The 19,299-nt window shown below is 35.8% G+C and overlaps 1 protein-coding gene across 3 annotated transcripts; it reads left to right on the top strand.

Annotated features, from left to right (window-relative positions):
- Positions 1–779: 779 nt before the first annotated feature.
- LOC103421893 (phosphatidylinositol 4-kinase beta 1-like) lies at positions 780–15,049 on the top strand. 3 transcript variants are annotated; one of them, XM_029108579.2, is made up of 17 exons: positions 780–1,111; positions 1,665–3,152; positions 3,836–4,027; positions 4,996–5,044; positions 5,760–5,892; positions 6,057–6,525; positions 7,422–7,502; positions 7,595–7,714; positions 9,058–9,127; positions 10,032–10,129; positions 10,217–10,321; positions 12,309–12,362; positions 13,091–13,234; positions 13,356–13,409; positions 13,507–13,581; positions 14,147–14,230; positions 14,320–15,049. In XM_029108579.2, the coding sequence occupies exons 2-17, from the start codon at positions 1,704–1,706 to the stop codon at positions 14,419–14,421; spliced, it is 3,279 nt and encodes a 1,092-aa protein (XP_028964412.2). In that variant the 5' UTR covers positions 780–1,111; positions 1,665–1,703; the 3' UTR covers positions 14,422–15,049. The 3 variants fall into 3 exon arrangements, 2 of the variants coding, with proteins under 2 accessions (XP_028964412.2, XP_008358161.3); XR_011570989.1 differs by having other exon boundaries at positions 862–1,111; positions 9,975–10,129; XM_008359939.4 differs by having other exon boundaries at positions 902–1,111; positions 1,699–3,152.
- The last annotated feature ends 4,250 nt before the right edge of the window (positions 15,050–19,299 follow it).

The raw sequence follows: 19,299 nt of genomic DNA, 5'->3' as shown, positions 1-19,299 counted from the left end.
GAGAGATGATACAATTAAGTGGTAAGAATATCATTTTTAAAATTAATTACCTTGATAATACTTTAAGATCCGATCTGGATCATATAGATGACTATTACCATGCAGATTTGACCACATAGACATAAGGGTCTGAGGTCTGATCTAAGGTAATCCCCATTTTTTCGGATTTAGAGATTCGATCTTTTACCGCTTCATCCACCTTCATATGGTGGTGTGAAAATCAAGGTCCCATGACACATGAGTTCCAAATCAAATTCAGTTATGCACTTTTTTTTTTACTTTCTCGTTAATGGTAAATTCGATATTAAATTAGGCTGCTTATTGTGAGGTTTAACCAAACTTTTCCTCTTCTTAATATAAAAATATCGATAGACTCAAAAAAATAAAATTTATTCAAATAGTTTAGTGTAAAAATATCGATGGTCATATTATGATGTAAACATCTTAAAAACAGGAAAAGCTTCAGTTAGGCAAACCCAATAGAAATGCCCAATTTTGTATGTCAAACCCTATTTACCTAAAAATAATTTTTAAGATATATATGGGATTATATTTCACACCCTTAAAATTTGAGAGGATTTTTAAAATAGGTTAGTATTTTCTCACACTGTCTCTTAAAAGTTTGAAATTATTTTGATTTACATTTTTTGAATATCTGAGCATCAACATTTTAATTAAGTTAATGAGTTTCTAGTCAATGACTTGCATATTATTGCACCTACGTGTTTTTACACTCACCATATTTGCAATTTCATGAAAATGCAAATAATTATTAGATTAAGGGTGTAAATTGATATAATTTTACACTTTTAGGATAATTTAGTGGCTTATTTAAAAATTAGTGTGTGAAATGTAGTTAGTAAAAAATAATGGGAAAAATAGATTAAGAAACCCCCCCAACATTTCTGGCGTTCTTTCGTCTCGTGGGTTCTCTCTCGAGTCCATTGGGGGTTCATCATTCATCAATTCTGATGTTCCAGATCAATCAAGCAATCAAGACTCCCCATTTCTCCTTCTGATTCAATTTGCACTCCCTCACTCTCACCTCTTCGGCTTTCCGCTGCCGAAATTTCCAAGGAAATATAGCAATTTTTGGGCTTCTGATTCAAAGGTAAATTTTGCTCAGATTCTTCTTCTTCTTCTGTTGTTTTTTGGGTATGCATTGTTTCAGCTATTTGATAATCAAAACCCCTCTGGAATTATGTTGAGGATTAGATCGTAGGATGCACTGATTGGGTTGGAGAATTTGACTATTGTAGTATTCTAGGGTTTCCTGTAGGGGAAAAGAACTTTAATGCAAAAGAATTGATCTTGTTATCGAACACACTGGTTTGTTGTGTAGGACTTTCACTTAAACCCAGTACTGCAAATTAGTGAATAGTTTCGCATTGCTGTTCAATTCAAAGCTAAGAAATTTAGTGTTGTATGTAGTAGCTAATCGAATTATTGGATATGCAGTACCAGTTTCATATCTTTTTTATGAGTCCGATACAGTACAAATTTGACGGTTTAATTCGAATGGAATTAAATTGTAATTTATACTTGTGATGTAGCATGTGGACGGTGTAAGGTTTATTAGTTGAAATAATTTGAAGTTAATATTCTTTCCTATTGACTCTTTTCAAGTATATATTTTGAGGCTGTTTTTGTTTGAGTTTTTGTAGGTAATTACCATAATTTTTTCGTTTCTTAAAAAAGGTTGAATGTTAATGGATGGCACCATTTTAAAACTCCGCCTTGGGTCCTCAAAAGTCCAGGGAGAGTTGCCCCGAGAGATCACCTCTCGGACGAACCTGTCGAGTGACACCGGTGAGAATGGGTGGCTCATACGGTTCTTTGACTCAGCATTTTTCTGCGAATGGATCGCTGTTAGCTACCTGTACAAGCATGATCATGCGGGGGTGCGTGACTACCTCTGTAATCGAATGTACACTCTTCCCTTATCGGGTATCGAGAGCTACTTGTTTCAGATATGTTACATGTCAGTGCACAAGCCTAGCCCATCTTTGGATAAGTTTGTTATTGATATGTGCTCTAAGTCACTTAAGATAGCACTGAAGGTGCATTGGTTTTTATTGGCGGAGCTTGAAGACTCAGATGATAATGAAGGAATTAATAGGATTCAGGAGAAGTGTCAGATTGCAGCCACTTTGATGGGTGAGTGGCCACCTTTGGTACGTCCTCAAAATGAGTCAGCTAGTCCTGGGAGCAAGAACCAGGTATTGAATAGAATATTGTCATCAAAACAGAAATTGTTGTCACTAACGTCTTCACCACCTGCCCAGAGGTCTTTTTCTTTCTCACCTTCATCTGGAAACAATCTGCAAGAGGATGGTGCTCCGTTCTCTCCCGATGAGAACAAAATTTTTAAAAAATTCATTCCAGGGCCGAAGGTTCGGGATGCATTGCTCTTTAGAAAGTCAGTGGAGAAAGATGACGATGACACTGAAAAGGATGGGTTCTTTAAGAGGCTTTTAAGAGACAGTAGAGGTGATGATGAGACAGGTTCTAAGCTTAGAGATTCTTTGCTCTTTAGGAAGTCCTCAGAGAAGGATGATGATGCAGAGAAGGATGGCTTCTTTAAGAGGCTATTAAGGGATAGTAAAGGCGATGATGAGGAATTGACATCAAGCTCCGAGGGGTTTTTTAAGAGATTGTTTCGTGATAGTAAGAGTGATTCTGATGATAAATCAATCTCTAAATCAGTGGAAGATGGAGAAAAAGAAGGTTTCTTTCGGAAGTTTTTCAAAGATAAGTCTGAGGACAAGAAGGACCGGATTGATAGGAATGAGGATGAAGATGCACCATACTCTGAAGAAAAAGGTTCGAAATCTGCTGAAGATGATGAAAAAGAGGGGTTCTTCAGAAAATTCTTCAGGGATAAGTTTGACGACAAGAAAGATGGGAATGATAAAACTGAGGAAGGGAGTGCCAATGGAGATGAAGAAGAGCCTTCTGACTTTTCATTGTTTCGAAGATTGTTCCGTGCGCATCCTGAAGATGCGAAAAGTATTGCTGCAAATGAAAACAGCAGTACTGGTGGCTTGCCAGAAAGTAGTCCAGGGACTGAGAATTTTTTTCGCAAGTTGTTTAGGGATCGTGACCGTTCAGTTGAAGACTCAGAGCTATTTGGTTCAAGAAAACACAAAGAGGTAAGCTTGTATCTACTTATCTATGTGTTGCTTCGCTTTTAGTGGAAATATGGCCTTGCTGTCTGTGCTTATTTTGTTTTATTTTACTTTTGTTTTTTGCGAAAGAGACTGTTTTATTGAAAAAAAAAGACAATAAAGCAATAAAGGCCAAACAAAAGTGGTCAAGAAGACCACTAATAGAAATAGCAGAACAGCAAGAACCAGAGCAACTAATAGACAATAAAGCACTGCCACGGAAATGTAGTTCTAGAAGGCCACAGAATGTAGGTATGTAACATGTATATTGAATATAATGTACAAACTCTAGAGTTGTTCAAATTTGAACTTTGACTGCGTAGGGTCATTTGCAGTTTTTTTTCTTTCTCTAATTTGACTGGTTGAACGAGAAGTTGATTTCCCCAACTTCAGTAGCAGAAGAGCGGTTAATTCTACCTTCCGTTAGTTTTATATTTTGTATTCTGATATTTGGTGATGCATTGACATAATACTGCCTCTAATCCTACCAACATATCATGGCATGGTTTGATCTCTTAGCCTCTTAAACTACACTCATGTGCAAGATGAGGGAATTATAGGCAATACAGTTCCATTCTATTGTATTCACTGGGGTTAAAGTTCATTTCAAAGAGATGCATAACTTATTTGATGGATCATATTTATTCACTGTTATTTTGTTTTGACAGAAACGCCCTGGTTCACCAAAGCAGCAAAATGAAAAGTCAAGTGTGAAACCCCCACTTCCAAATGGTACAACATCCCAATACCGTAAAGGGGCTTATCATGAGTCGCTGGACTTTGTGCAGTCACTATGTGAGACGTCTTATGGCTTAGTGGATATATTTCCAATTGAGGATCGCAAGAGTGCTCTTCGTGAGGTTGATGTTCATCTGGCTTTTCATTTACATTTACTCTGCACACACAGCATTTATGGGCATGGCCAGTGTCTGAGTCAGAATTTAATCACAATGGGGGCATTAAAAATATTGAAGGTTACACTATATGTAGCTAGAGATGTCCTTTATATCAAATTTAGTTTCCTATATAAAATTTGAGACCAATTTATTCTACGCAAATGTTGTTGAACTCTTCCTTTCTCTAAGAAAAAAATGCACCCCTCATATACATAGGGAAATAATTTATGCACCCCTGTTTTCACTTTCTGCATGCACTTATCTTTTTTCTAGCCACATGATATTGAACAAATCAAAGAACAATTAAGGGTCAAAATTAGAAGGTGGTGTGCATATGGGGCAAAATGGTGTTCACAGTAATCGCTTCCTATATACATAAATGCTACCTTACCCTTACATTTGCAATATGTAATGCGTACTCTTGACTATTTAGGTGAAGACCAATGTATAAGGTGCTCTCTTCCCTTGACAAATGCAACGCATACACTTAAAAACATGGTGTTGTATGCATTGCTTTTTTTTTAGATTGTTTTGGGGTCAATGCTAAAATTAGAGGGATACAATTGATTTTATTGGGGTCGTATGATCTCAATGACCCCACCCTCCGCTGCTAGTGGGCATGGCTAATTGACACCGATGAAAAACTATTTTACTATTTATTAACTCTTTCATTGATTTCTTTTTCATCAATCCTTAGGTTGATTAATGCTCAAATCATGCTCACCATACGCGTAAAATTTCAAGTCAATCTGACATCTCTAACAATTCTATCTTCATTGTAATAATAGTTAGCTCCATACTAACTGTTACAAGGAACCTAACGTACCTAATTCAATGAATCTATGTCGATATTTTCTATCACAAATAAACGTGCATGTTTTGTTATTTTTAATCTTTTGTCTGACATGTGTTTTTTATTCTTGCATATCTAGTCACTTGCGGAGATCAATTTGCACATTGCTGAAGCTCAAAATAGTGGAGGTATTTCTTTAGTCAATATTTATATTTTTAAAGGGTTTCCCAAGTTACATCTTAAAATTGAAGATAGATTCCTTTAGGGGTTTCTGAGCCCTTTGTGTTATATTTACCAAACTATGTTTTGAAAATTGAAAAGATTGTAGAAATGTTTTTCCAAATTCCGTGAATTCGATTTCTGAGCAGTTTGGAAAACTTATATTATATATACGTAGCATAATATGATTCCTAAAAATATTATTTCAAAGATGTTGGAAATGCTTTGCAGAATGCCATACTTGGAAGGGATCATTTTCGTAAATTTGAGATTTGTTTGGTCTTTGTATAAATGTTCTGTATGTCAGTTTGGAAAATGTGGCCATGCATGTTTCGTCTGAGAATCATGCAGCATAAATTGATCTTGTTTTTGTTTTTTCACCTTTTCCCTCCCAAATTTCTGTTCCTGGAAGGTGTTACTACTGTGTGTGCTTTCATGTGGTCTGCCTTGTGCATAATTTTTATTTTAATATGAAAGCCTTGATTCCATGAGAATCTAGGTATAATTTTATTTGAAAAGGAGTCCAATGCAACTTACACATGAAAAATTGGACGGAATTTGTCACTTACTGTTCTGAATATTATTTTACCCTTTTAGTTAGTGATAGTCTACAGTCTTATGCCCGCAACTGTATTTACAGTTACCTCGATACTCTTAATTGAATATTGCTGATGATACTATTAGGAGTTTGCTTTCCAATGGGGAAGGGGATGTATCGCGTGGTTTATATTCCAGAAGATGAAGCTGTTCTTTTGAATTCTAGGGAAAAGGCACCGTATCTCATATGTGTTGAAGTCCTGAAAAGTGAAATTACAGGGTACGCTTACGGTTGCTTAATTTTTCATTTCATTATAGTCTAATTTTCCCCCTGATCGAAACAAGTTTCCATGTTTGATAATTGAATTTCCCTTGTAATTGTTTGAAGCTGAGATATATTCTATTTCTTTTGTTTTTGCTTTATTTTGTGAAAACTTGTTTAAGCAATGCAAAGGACAAATCTGGTTCTCAAAAGCTTTCTCGAGGGGGAATTCCTTTAGCAAATGGGGATGCACTTCTGCAAAGACCGCCTCCGTGGGCATATCCTTTGTGGACTGTCCAGGAGGTCTATCGCAATAGTAATGATAGGATGTCGAGTTCAACTGCTCAAGCAATTGACCAGGCAATGTCACATACGTCCGATGCGAAAGCGACATTTGTTACAGTAAAAATATCTGTGGAGAATAAATTGCATAGTCATACAGTAAAAGCAGAGAATATATCAAGGAATTATCAACGTAGAGAGGCTGCGACTTGTGCATCAAAAGAAGCACAAGAGAGTGATTTGGAGTGGGTGAGGGTGGTGCTTACAGCAGATCCTGGTGTTAGGATGGAGGACATTGAGGATCAAGGCCCCCCTCGGCGGAAGGAACACCGTCGTGTTCCAAGTACAGTGGCTATAGAGGAAGTAAAGGTGGGCCTTGTTTGGTCTTCAGCACTAAATTGATGTTAATTTGGCATTTATTTGATGTTTGAATCAAAACCACATTTATCTTGTTGCTTATCCTTTTTGTACTAATATCCCCCAAGTTGATGTAACTGTTTCCAGCAGGCTTGTTTGCATATGTTTGTCTCATTTCTTACATATAATATTCTTTTCTTGTCTTCAGCAGGCTTGTTTGCATATGTTTATTTGAACTGTTTTTGTCAAAGTTTCGTTTATTCACCAGTATCAATAGGCTGATAAACACGTACACACAGATTTTCTGTGGGGCAATCTTCTCCTCCCAGTCATTCTGCTATATTATATAGTCAACTTCTGTACTTGAAACATTGATCAGGTGCTTTCTTTTCTGATTCTGTAGTTTTGTTGGTTGTCTAACCACATAACATTCTAGATTGTCTGAACATTAATCATTTTCTCATGAGGTGTAATACTATTGAGATGATCTCGCATACAATGTATTTCAGTCATCTACATTTAATTCAAAAAGATGAGAAACTTGTTCCTGTATAAAAGTTGTTGATTAATTAATTACTTTATTTTTTAAGAATGCTTACGGACCAGAACCTAATCTGGCACCACAGACATTCCTGTATTGTCTTGTCAACTTGAGAGACAGACCTGATTCCCGTCTCTTGTGCACACATTATTTTTCTTGCCTCATAAATTGACATTGCAGTAGCATAGATGCTTATACATCCATGCACAGGTTAATTGTAATGGCATTGAAGCCTCAAGTTAAACAAATAAGATTGACGCATTCTGAAATAACGAACTTATCTGTATAAGTTTGGATTGTTTTATGTTACTCATGAATTTATATTCTAATTATCTCTTTCTTTGTTCATAAATTTAACTTTCTTCAGGCTGCTGCAGCAAAAGGAGAAGCACCTCCTGGACTTCCTCTGAAAGGGGCTGGTCAGGAATCATCAGATGCACAGCCAATGGTGACATTTCTAGAATTTGAAATTGTGTTAAGAGTTGTATCGTGGAGATGCTTGATTATATTATCTGACAACATTCAAAATTTTCACCACAGGCTAATGGTGGTACTCCCAAAGCCAGCAATGCCTTGTCTGGCGAACTTTGGGAGGTAAAGAAGGAGAGATTAAGAAAAGCTTCAGTTCATGGAAAGTTACCTGGTTGGGACTTGCACTCAGTGAGTACTTCCTCTCTCTCACTGTTGTTTCTGCTTCTTTCCTCTTTTAAATATAATCGTTTCCTTATTAAAAAAAAAAAAAAAACTTAGTCTGATCAAGAGAGTGTTGGTAAGGTTTTCACATATGAACTAGATTTCTGGTAAAGTTGAGGAAATTTGGGAACTGAGTGACTATGTCAGCCCCCTTTCTCACTTGAGTGAGATTGCTTTGAAACATGAATTTGAGAATTTACATTCTTAAATTTATCTTCTCATTTTTCAGATGAAGCTGGTTAAACTTAAAACATAACTGTTAATTGTTTTGCTTAACTGCTAACAATATCTTCTCCCAGACCCTGCGTAAAGCGGGAGCCTTGTGCACTGGGCACGACCTTTAGAGGTCGCACTTGGTGCGATGGCAAGTGCCTTCGCCCATGAGCGGTAGGTCTCGGGTTCGAGACTTGGGAGCAGCCTCTCCATAAATGGGGGTAAGGCTAGCCGACATTCACCTCTCCCAGACCCTGCGTAAAGCGGGAGCCTTGTGCACTGGGTACGACCTTTTTAATAGAAACTGTACAGAAAAGGGGACAAGTAACCTACCATGAGTAGAAGAGAAAAGAATATTCATTTAACAAACTATTTCTAGCTTAAGACACCAGAATTAATCATGACACTACAACTTTCCAATCTAGAATAATATCAAACAGAGTTGTGTCCCTAAATACAGGAAAAACAGAAGTGCAAAGCACCACCCAAAACTGGACCGTCTTTTACACCTCCTCCACTCCCAATCCCCTAACATCCTTGAAGATCCGGTCAAGCTGTCAGGTAAAGCTGCAAGACCCCAAAGGCTCAAGCATTTAGGGACTGGCCAATGATTTATCTTGAGCTAACACCAGCCGTGGCTTGCAGCCTTATCTTGTGCATGCAGAGACAGACAACGAGAAACATATAGGTGCAGCCCTGCTATATATTTGCAAATTTGGGGATTGGGAATAAAATAATTTGATTCCAGGAATTTTGTAACCAGAGATTCATCACCACATTAGATTACCATTGGACCTGAAACGCTTAAGCTGTTGGGGATAACACAATAATGCATGTCAAACTAACTTCTGTCGGGGATAACACAATAATGCATGTCAAACTAACTTGGTCACCCTTTGAAAGGGTGGAAAGGTTTAATTTTGGTTGTCTTTTCTTTTCTGGAATGTTTGAGGTGTTTATGTTAAACTAAATAAAGTTTAAGTTTGGTTGGCCTTGGTTTTCTTCTGTACATTCTTATCCATTTATTGGTTCTATAATTGTATGTTCAAGACTTCTTGGTACTGTATTGTATTTAGCTTCATATATACTTGGTGCAGGTTATCGTGAAGAGTGGTGATGATTGTAGGCAGGAGCATCTTGCTGTGCAACTTATTTCTCACTTTTATGGTAAGTGTCTTTCTAATTATTTTTGTTCTGTTTTGTTGAAAGCAGTTCTGTCTACCTTCTCTGACTTCCTTCTCCCTCACTTACTACTCAATCTTTGGTTTGAGTAGGTCAGGTAAAATGCTTTCTTAAAACCTATGGAAAAAAAGATGCATTGTGGAAACATTGAACTCTGCCTCTTGTTTCTTTCTATTAGAATTCGTGGAGAACCAATGAAAATCTACTTGAAGAAAGCTAGTTGAACCTCTATGTCTGTTTGACAGTTTAACTGAGGATTGCATTGTGTGTCAGGAAATGCTCTTTATTTGGGTTGTGCAATCAAGGATGAGAGTTGTCTTCTTCTTTTTTTTTTTTTTCTTTTTTTTTTCTGTTGGTATTAAATTGAGTCGGCTGCCACAAGTGTTTGGGCTGGGCTTAAGGCACAAATAAAACTGTCCAACTTCACATAGAACTCCCACGCCCTAGTTATTTTCTTATAAGAGCACTTAAAATAGAAGAAGATACTAAGAGGAAAAACTAGCTGTTGCAGTGGGACTGAAATAGGTACTTTTGGAATCCGCCCTTATTGTAATCTTCAATTGACGTGTTAAATGACCTGATTTAACTATCATTTTCTGTTGAACCAATGTTGATATGTTTGCTAATACGAACCACTATTAATTTTTATCAACCTCACTGTTTCATCATCCTCAATATTTTAGTCTTTTTTGGGTTTGAAAATGTTTATCTCGTGGTCCCATATTAGACAGTAAATTAAACAAACTGAAAATATTAATTGAACTAAATTCAACTTGTTATGTTACTTTCCAGATTTATCAAAATCATTTCCTTGTTGCATTTTGTTTCACAGTAGTTGAACCCACTCCTGAAAACTAGTTGAAGACTATAACATTGGATTTGATGGCAGATATATTCCAAGAAGCTGGTCTTCCTCTCTGGTTGCGCCCTTATGAAATCTTAGTTACTTCTTCTTACACAGCTCTCATTGAAACAATTCCAGATACGGTAATTCTGTTCTCTTGTTCTATTTAAGTGAATTAAGAATTTCAAAACTTCACCACCTCTTCCATAATATACTTTGCTGTATTATAGGCTTCAATTCATTCTATCAAAAGTAGATATCCGAACATCATGAGCTTGCGAGACTTCTTTGCTGCTAAGTACCAAGAAAATTCTCCAAGTTTTAAACTTGCTCAGGTAATCTGCCACTTCATGAAGCAGATGTCTATCAACATGTATTCTAGTGCTCAGTTTTATTCTCATCATGGTTAATTGTAATAATTGCAATGGGGGAATGGACACTGATTTTTCTATTTGTATTATTTTATATTTTTTTTAAGTGCTGGGGTGGGGTGAAGGTAAGAAGGATATGAAAACTCTTGGTGAGATTGGGAACTTAAGAATTGCCTTATAATGACTCTCTCCTTCTTTGTTTCTGGATATTAGGGTTATTTGTTGGCAACTCTAGAAGTAATGACGTTTAATAAGGACAGGAGGATAAGTTCTTAAGTCAATTAAGCATAGTCACTACCCTTTTCTAGTAATATGACATTCAATTAGTGGACAGTACATTCCTAAGGTTCCGAGCATATAGAGTTGCCAGATTGAGGTTGTTTGTAACTTTGTAGACTTTGTAGGACTTGGATCAAATTGGTTGTTGAAGCCATAGCTGCCGGATTCGGTGAAATCACCTCTGAATTCCGTATCGGTACGGACGTACTGGTACCTTTTGGATTCGGTGGTTCATCTAATCATCTCTAATAATTTCTAATCAGATTACAGAAAAGCTGTAATTTTTTGGAAGAGAGGATGGAAACAACTGGAATTTTAGGAAGCTCTGTGCTTCTGATTTTCGTCAGGTAGACGGAAGACGACGAGGGAGAGGAAGAGAGATAAAATATTAAGTTTAATTAATTTTTTTTATTGTGTTAGTGGGGGGACCCATCTGGAGTATTTATTTTTAGAGAAGTAAAGAGTCGGAGGCTGATAGCATTTCCCATGTTCCATATTAATTTAATATATATATATATATATATATTTTTTTTTTTTTGAACAAATAATATTATCTACAGATTCTACACTAGGGGGAGGAGGTGGGTTTAGCCTCACAATGGGCTAGCAATAATGTGGTTCAAATTCGCCTTTGATGAGACTTGAACCTAAGACCTCTCACTTATGAGTGAAGAGGAATACCACTAGACCGTAGTACTAAGTGAATTAATTGTTTTTTATTTGTAAACAAATAATTGCTTACAAATAATCAATTTAAACAAAAATAATTGTCTACAATAACTATAAATATTATTGTAAAGTGTATATTATAAATATTTTTAATTTATGTTTTTAACGAATTAACGAATCGAACTGAATATCGTACTGTCTGTGTACCCTCTGACGAATGGTACTTTAGGTTACTACCAAATTCCGTACCCGAACCGAACCACGAATTCGAACCGTACCCCGTATCTGGCAACTATGGTTGAAGCATATAATTGCAAGAGCATGTCATATGGTTTTATACTGTAGTGGCTCTCTGTAATGTCGTTTGACCAATTGCCCCGCTTACAGTACATGCATATCTGTTTGGGCCACTTTCAGCAGTATCTGAAGCCATGCTATCATTTTGAAGCTTTTGAATATGATGCCTTTACCCTGTCCTTTCTAAAATTCTGTATAGTTACTTCTGGATGAGAGTAATCTTTTGGCATACTCATAAATGTTTATTTGGTTAGATGCAAATGAAGTTGATTTTGAAGGTCCCTTTCACTTGTCACTTGTGAGTTGTGTATAATTCCATGGATCAGCTTCTATTCTATCAGATTTTGATTTTGATTAGTCTTGGCAGAAAAGAACAATAGATACCTTGATGTGTCTCCCTAATAGGTTTTCCATCTTGGTCTATTTATATGAATTATATGTTAGATGTTCTCAGTTCTCTTTTTTTTTTGAGTACCAGATTTTCCCGAGTCCCGTACCAACTTAATGAACCCATCAATATTTTGGTCATCTAAACGAATTTAAATAAAAATGTACACTAAGGAAAATTGTCCAGAATCCAGATTCAAGTGGTGCAATGAGCCAATTTTATTTTGTCTCCTAGTTACATTTAATTAATTTCACTGAATCTAATGTACTTTGTGAATAGAAAGGCTTGATTTATTTATTTATTTTATTTGTTTTACAGAGGAATTTTGTTGAAAGTATGGCTGGGTATTCTCTAGTGTGTTACCTTCTGCAGGTATGGTTCCCCCTCTCTCTATCTGTCTATGTATCTATCTATCTCGCTCTATCTTTCTATAACAAAAACATGAAAATGTGTTAATTCTGTCATGGAGTTACGCTGAAGGGGCAAACCTCTAATGAAATTAAGCTTCAATTCAGATGTTAATTTCAAAAATGGCATTTTGTGTGTATATGAGATACGTTACATATATCCCACTGTGTTTATATGTTTTATCATGTTGCTTCAGGATAAAAAATCGTTCATGATATCATGTTCATGTTACTACTGGTTAAAAAATTGTCCATGTTAGTTGCTTTGTTAATCTGTAATGTACTTGTTAGCAAACTCTTATATACGTCACTAGTACAAGGAGATACAGTTTTTTTAACAACAATGCAATTAAGAAATTACTTGACTTTCTGACGACGTATGGCTCCTGATTGTTATACTCAAGATTGTCATTCCCTAAATATCATTATTTTTCTTTGGTACAATAAAATGATCTCTTTCCTAAACATTTATAAGTTAACCCTGGAATCTGCCATATGTTGCATACGTATATGTATGATTTCAAATGTTAGTGAACATTTAAATTATCTACTGTATGTTTGACATTTGTTCTCATTCAGTAGCATGTACTCGAGGCATGTTTAGTTTATCAAATACCTTTGATCCTCGGTTTTCTCCTTGTTTAGTCCTTGAAGGTCATATAATAATTTTTCACCGATGTGTTTGTTGTTTAGATAAAGGATAGGCACAATGGGAACCTCTTAATGGATGAAGAAGGTCATATTATACATATTGATTTTGGTTTCATGCTCTCCAATTCGCCTGGGGGTGTAAATTTTGAGAGTGCTCCATTCAAATTAACACGTGAACTTCTTGAGGTAAGAGACACACGCTTATATTGTTTGTTTATCACTTTCCATCAATAATCTTCCTTGCTGCTTGTTAACATTTTAGGGTGAATCATTTTTGCCTTCTAAGTTGAAAGTGTGATTATGCTAGGTCATGGATTCTGATGCTGAGGGAGTCCCTAGCGAGTTCTTTGATTATTTTAAGGTAACAATAGACAAACTTAGTTTGTTTTTGTTCATGGACATCGATGTCTTTGGATGTTTTTATATTCTCTGGGGGTAAGCTCTTGCGCTGTTTTCAGGTTTTGTGCATTCAAGGGTTCCTTACATGTCGGAAGCATGCAGAACGCATTATTCTTCTTGTTGAGATGTTGCAGGTAACACCAAATTTTGCTGTCAATGCGCTCGTCCTTTTTTTTTTTTTTGTCAACTGTGGAATGAAAAGAAATTGAGGGTGTGGTGTCTTCAGAATTTCAGGAAGGGAAATGATTTTCACACAGCCTTTCTCACCTCATACACAATCCCTTTTGTTTTGTAGCCGTTAGATTGAACAATTTAAGTAAAATCAACAGTCATGATTAACAAAGAGTGTGCACAAGCTGAAAAAGGGTGTGTTGCAATCACTACCCTGTGGGGAATTAGGGAATTACTGTTTTACCCTATTGGTTTGGAGAGCTGTAGTTAGTTTGTGATTGTTGGTAGAGCTTGTTCGTCTGTGTTGTCCTGTTTGTTTCCTGATATCTTCACCACTGTTGGATGTATTGTCTTCCATTTCAATTCAATAAAAATGATGTTTTTCATGAAGAAAGAGATAAAACTCAACAATGTGCATGTGTGGTCGATTGATGAGCATACAAGAGTCTAGGGAGAATCTCTTATCAAAATGCCCGCTTTTATAATGTTTGGTTAACTCAGGCTACCGTTAAAATGTCTTTTGCCCAGGACTCGGGTTTTCCATGCTTTAAAGGTGGTGCACGAACAATACAGAATCTGCGGAAACGGTTTCACTTGAGTTTGACAGAAGAGGTTTGATTTAGTTTTCTTATGTTTTTTCTTCAAGTGCACTATATTTCGTTGCTATTGTTGTAACATTGTTGTTTGATGCTTTCTATCAGCAATGCGTATCTTTGGTGCTTTCTTTGATCAGCAGCAGCTTGGACGCATGGCGAACAAGGCAGTATGATTATTATCAGAGGGTTTTGAACGGAATATTGTGAGGTTAGTTTTTGTTGATATTCACATGGTTTTATCCGGAAAAGCCAGCTCTGTGAGTGTTTTATCAAAAGTGCATATGCGAGCTGGCTGAGTTTTCGTCGGAGGTGAAAAAAGGCTTGCTTATAGTGGTTTTGTCCTATTTTTTCTGGGTGAGGAATTTGTAATTGTTGGGCAAAGAAACTTATTCAGCATCTAGAACGAGTTCACTTATTCTTGGGGGAATGTTCGACCTTACTCCCCCTCGTCGGACTCCCCATACTGTACAGCGTGATTGCGATTGAGGACAGACTTAGAAATCCGATGGCTACGAAAGCCATATTTTCTCGGGTGCCATTGCAACGCATTTTACACTTCTTTGTGATCTGAAGAACCTTGCACTATTCATTTTGTAAATCTTCCATTTCCAATGAAAGAAAGTCTTCAGGTCGAAGAGCGGAATGGTTCCAATCTCCCCAAAGCGGCCTTTCTTCCAATTCCGGTGACGGTTGGACGGTATCCGTATGCGAAGAGTCCGATTGTTTCTTATTCTTGTATCGGAAAGCTTGTGAAAGCAAAATTCTTGAGAAGCTGTATGTGATTGTATCATGTGTTCCTGGTCTGATTTTACATAGTGAAAATTTGTAGATTCCAGGTTCATCGTTCAAGGAGATTTCGTGATGAATGTGGCTGAAGCTGTGTGACACATTCAGGCTTATTTTTCGTCCACTGGACTCGTAAACGAAAAATCGAAATTTATTCATATCAATCGAGCACAAGTGCAACCCACAAGCTCAAACAATAAAAAGAAAAACGAATCCAGGAAAACTTCTATAAAGTTGTACACTTGGGACCGAATCACTATAATTTTAGGGTGGTTATCACTTAATAGAGGTGTAATTAAAAAATATTATTTATGGAATTATTTATTTTTAATGAATATTGTATTTCTTAAATAGGATTCTTTGGGCGCCAATTATTTTATCTCTTACATATTTTTGTACTAATTGATAATTATAATTATGTGGAGATGTTTCTTTAAGATAAGATCAAGAAAAATTATAACTTATTATAATATGAAGTTTATCCGATACATAATCAGTCCCAACTTGGGACTGAAATTTTGTTTGGTTTGAGGTTATTCCTAGAGTACAGTTTAGAGAGGTTTTATTGTATCTTATTGGGTCAAGGTGGTGTTAGGGTTTACAAAGATCGTTTGTCTGGTGTCATAAACTATAAGTGGGCGCGGTTCAATTTGAATTGGTTTGGTATGAAATATATCGTTATACTAAACACTCTTGAGATTTATCGTGTTTTCACAAAAACTTCTCACGTTTGAAACATTATACCAACACCCCTAAGGTTCTAATTCACTTTCGTATTAACCCCTTTGGGCTAACGTCACCTTAAAATATTTTTTTAAGACAAATTTGCCCTCATTATGAGTTACTTAAGAAAAAAAAAGCTTCAACAAATAAATATAATAAAAACTCTAAAAAAAATTATTCTATTGTTTTGTCAAAACTCAAAAGTATACCCTAAACCATGCTCCGCCAACCCAGAAAGCTCCGAGGTGAGATCCGCATATGGCTTGGCATATGTGGGTTTGGTTTGTTTTAGGGTTTGTGTAAAGAAAGATATATTATTTGTAATTCTGCATAATAACCAAAATTGTTGCAGCTTTTGAGTTTGAGGAAACATAATAAACAAACAATTGCTGTTTTTGGTCACTGTGCGAGAATTATCCTCTAGATATAATTACATTTCTCTTTTTGTTTTGTATAGAATTTCCCTTTTTCTATTGAAAATATGCATCTATTCTTGGTTGGTAATTTTGTTGAGTAGTGATTTTATTAATTTGACTGGTCAATTACCCGAGTAATTATATCTAGTTAATTAACGTATGTGTACATTTTGATCCGCAACCGCAAACAAACAGATGAGAAGAAAGAAAGAAAAGCTGTTGAAAGCTCTCTGAGTCAACCTCAACTTGAGGATGATAAACATACCTCAAAGAAGAAACACATACTTCAAAGAAGAAACGTTACCGTTTTCAGAAAGAGCATTGTACAGTTTATTACATTTATTTTTAAAGGCTTTTTTTAAAAGTAAATTAATAATGAGTCACTTCGTACTACGGTTTGGTGGTATTCCTCTTCGCTTAGAAATGATATGTTTTAGGTTCAAATCTCGTGGATGTCGAATTCGATGCCAAATTAGGTGGAAGAGGATCTCTGGATCCATCTTGTGGGGATCCTAAGGATCCCTACAGTCTAGCCTTTCATCGTATATCGTGCGGTCAATTTTCATCGTATACTATTTGTGTTTAATTTTAAATAAAAAAAGTCAAATAATTTTTGACCGCATAATACACGATGAATGGTTATGATGTGGGATCCCTAGGATCCCCACAAGTGGATCCGGATGAGATCCAATTCCAAATTAGACTGCCTATTGTGTGGCTTAATTGAACTCCCCCTCCACCTAGTGTAAAAGTTGATGTACTAAAAAAAAAAAAATAATAATAAAGAGGGCAAAGTTGTCTTTAAAAAAAATATTTTAAGGTGATGTGAGCCCTAAAGGAGCTATGTGAAAGTGATTTAGAACCTCAGGAGGTGTTCGTGAAATGTTTCAAACGTGAGAGATTTTTGTGAATCAATTAACCTCAAGACGTATTAGTGTAATTAACCCCTTCACGTTACTCTAAAGATTGAGTTTATCAAAACATAAAAATTTCAACATGTCAACTGGGACTAAGTTTCACTTAAAGAAAATCTCATGGTCAAACGATTTATTAGCTATAATTTCACATAAGCATAAAATACAAATGAATCTCCTCATTGGTAATAGTTATTAAACTTATAATATGTATATGGCAAGATCTCTAAATACCATACATTGACATGTGTAAAATAAATAAAATAATTAATTAAAGGATAATAAGATATGGTTGATTCAGTTAAGTTTTGGTTAGTTTCAAAAATATCAAAATCAAACCAAACTAAAATAAATCAGTTCGATTAAGTTTTTAAATTGTTTCACTTTCTCTTTAGTTAAAATCAAACCAAACCGGCCGCTTCATCGTTTGGTTGGTTTGGTTAGTTTGATGCCTACCACTACATAAAACATGACAAGAAAAAAAAAAAAAAAAGAAAAAAAGAAAGGCGAGAGGTGGATTTAGACATCTGGAAAGTCAACAAAACATGGTTGGCGTCAAGTTCCAATCTAAGTTCTTAAAAATATATATATGGTTCGGAAATGATAATTTCATATCTTTTTTTTCGTTTTAGTACTACCCTTTAATTTTGGTCTACGGGTTATATAAATAAAATGGAAACAAACAGACATTACTAAATAAGGATACGTGTGAGAAAAAAAAATAGTGTATGGTTATCATTTTTTAATATTTGTTAGGATGAGGATCCAAAATCCTGTTTGTTATGTGCTGCATGGGGGTTTAATTTGGTATGGCAATTAGCAAATATATGAAAGCAGCCGTGGACAAGTCAATAGACCTAAATTAATGATAAGTGATATGGATTAATCATGAGTATAATGGGAAAAAAAATTAAAGGTTTTTTCACTGGAATGGAAAATTTAAATCAAATAAGAGTGGTGGGTTTTAAATTTTATGTGAAAACTCAATATTTTTTTAATAGTCGAAAAACTCAATATCGAACTAATTATGTCATATGAACAAAACTTGTTTACGGTCTTTGATAAAAAAAAAAAAATTAAAACATTAGATTCGAACAAAAATTCAAAGTCATGACTTAAAACTTTTACTACGAAATTTTTCTTTCAATATAATTGGATCTTCCCCCTTGACCAAAAAGAAATTAAATTGTCCTCTAGACAGTAGGCTACAACCCTTGTTTTATATCAAACTGACCAAAAAAGAGGGCTTAGTTTTTATATGGTATACAGAAGACTAATTATAATGTTTTTTTTTGTCCATATGGCCTAGAAAAGGAATCTGAAGGATTTGGAATAACATATCAAAGAGTCGAAACCATGGCAACTTGGAAATGCAAAATCCCACTAACCAATTTGAGCTACAACCTCGTAAGAACATGCAGGGTGAAAATTCAGGATAGAACCGGCTATTCTTGTCTCTCTCTGGCTCCGCCAGTGCTATTGCCACTCAAAGAGTCATTTTATTCAAACTCTCTTCAAAGTGTAATTTCTTAATTTGTTATAATTTTATAATAAAAAAGCGCCACATGACTTTGATGAAGTGTCAATAACAGTTTTTGCATAGCGAGAAAACCTTAAATAATAAATGTTTAAGTGCCAAGGGTGACAAGCGACTCTCTTGTATCCCGTTTGTATGTCCTTTATGCATCTCTCTATTTAAACCCCATGCTCGTGTCCCTAGGGTTTGACGGTGTTCTGTCGGCGTCGTCCTAGGCGGCATCGTCCCAACGCTGTTGTTGAATCTTCCACATTGCCATCCGTTGGTCTTGGTTCGCTATTTCACTGCATTGGTTACTCTTCGGTGTTGAAGATTGGCTGCTGTTTGCGAATTGCGATAGCCCGCAATTGGGGTTTTTCATCTCCAACAATTCTTAGGGTCTTGCTGCACCTATACTGCACCAACAGACTTTGCTTTTGAAGGATTTTCAACAATTGGTTGCACCTACACACTTTTCAACAGGTTGAACTATCTAATTTTATATTTAATTTTTTATATTATTATTTTGGAATGCATTTTGTTCTAGGTTAATCTCTTGGTTTCCATGGACAAGTCACCCGTTGCCTTATGCCCATGGGGATTTCTTGACTTCTCTGCTACTGCTTCCAAATTGAATACTGCCACTGGTCAATTATCCGGACAACTTCCAAAAGCACGGACCTTTGCTGCCATTGTCACAAATGGTGTGGAAAGTTTAGTTAATTTAAGT

The sequence above is a fragment of the Malus domestica genome, chromosome 09 (assembly GCF_042453785.1).
Source record: "Malus domestica chromosome 09, GDT2T_hap1".
Classification (NCBI taxonomy): Eukaryota; Viridiplantae; Streptophyta; class Magnoliopsida; order Rosales; family Rosaceae; genus Malus; species Malus domestica.
Note: the sequence above shows the minus strand (reverse complement) of the source record. Positions and strands in the feature narration are given on the sequence as shown.

Excerpts from the sequence above, each read along its gene's own strand:
- LOC103421893 (XM_029108579.2), top strand. The coding sequence starts at position 1,704 with ATGTTAATGGATGGCACCATTTTAAAACTCCGCCTTGGGTCCTCAAAA. Across the intron at positions 7,715-9,057 it reads CTGGTTGGGACTTGCACTCA|GTTATCGTGAAGAGTGGTGA; the intron begins GTGAGTACTTCC and ends TACTTGGTGCAG. Across the intron at positions 10,130-10,216 it reads TTGAAACAATTCCAGATACG|GCTTCAATTCATTCTATCAA; the intron begins GTAATTCTGTTC and ends GCTGTATTATAG.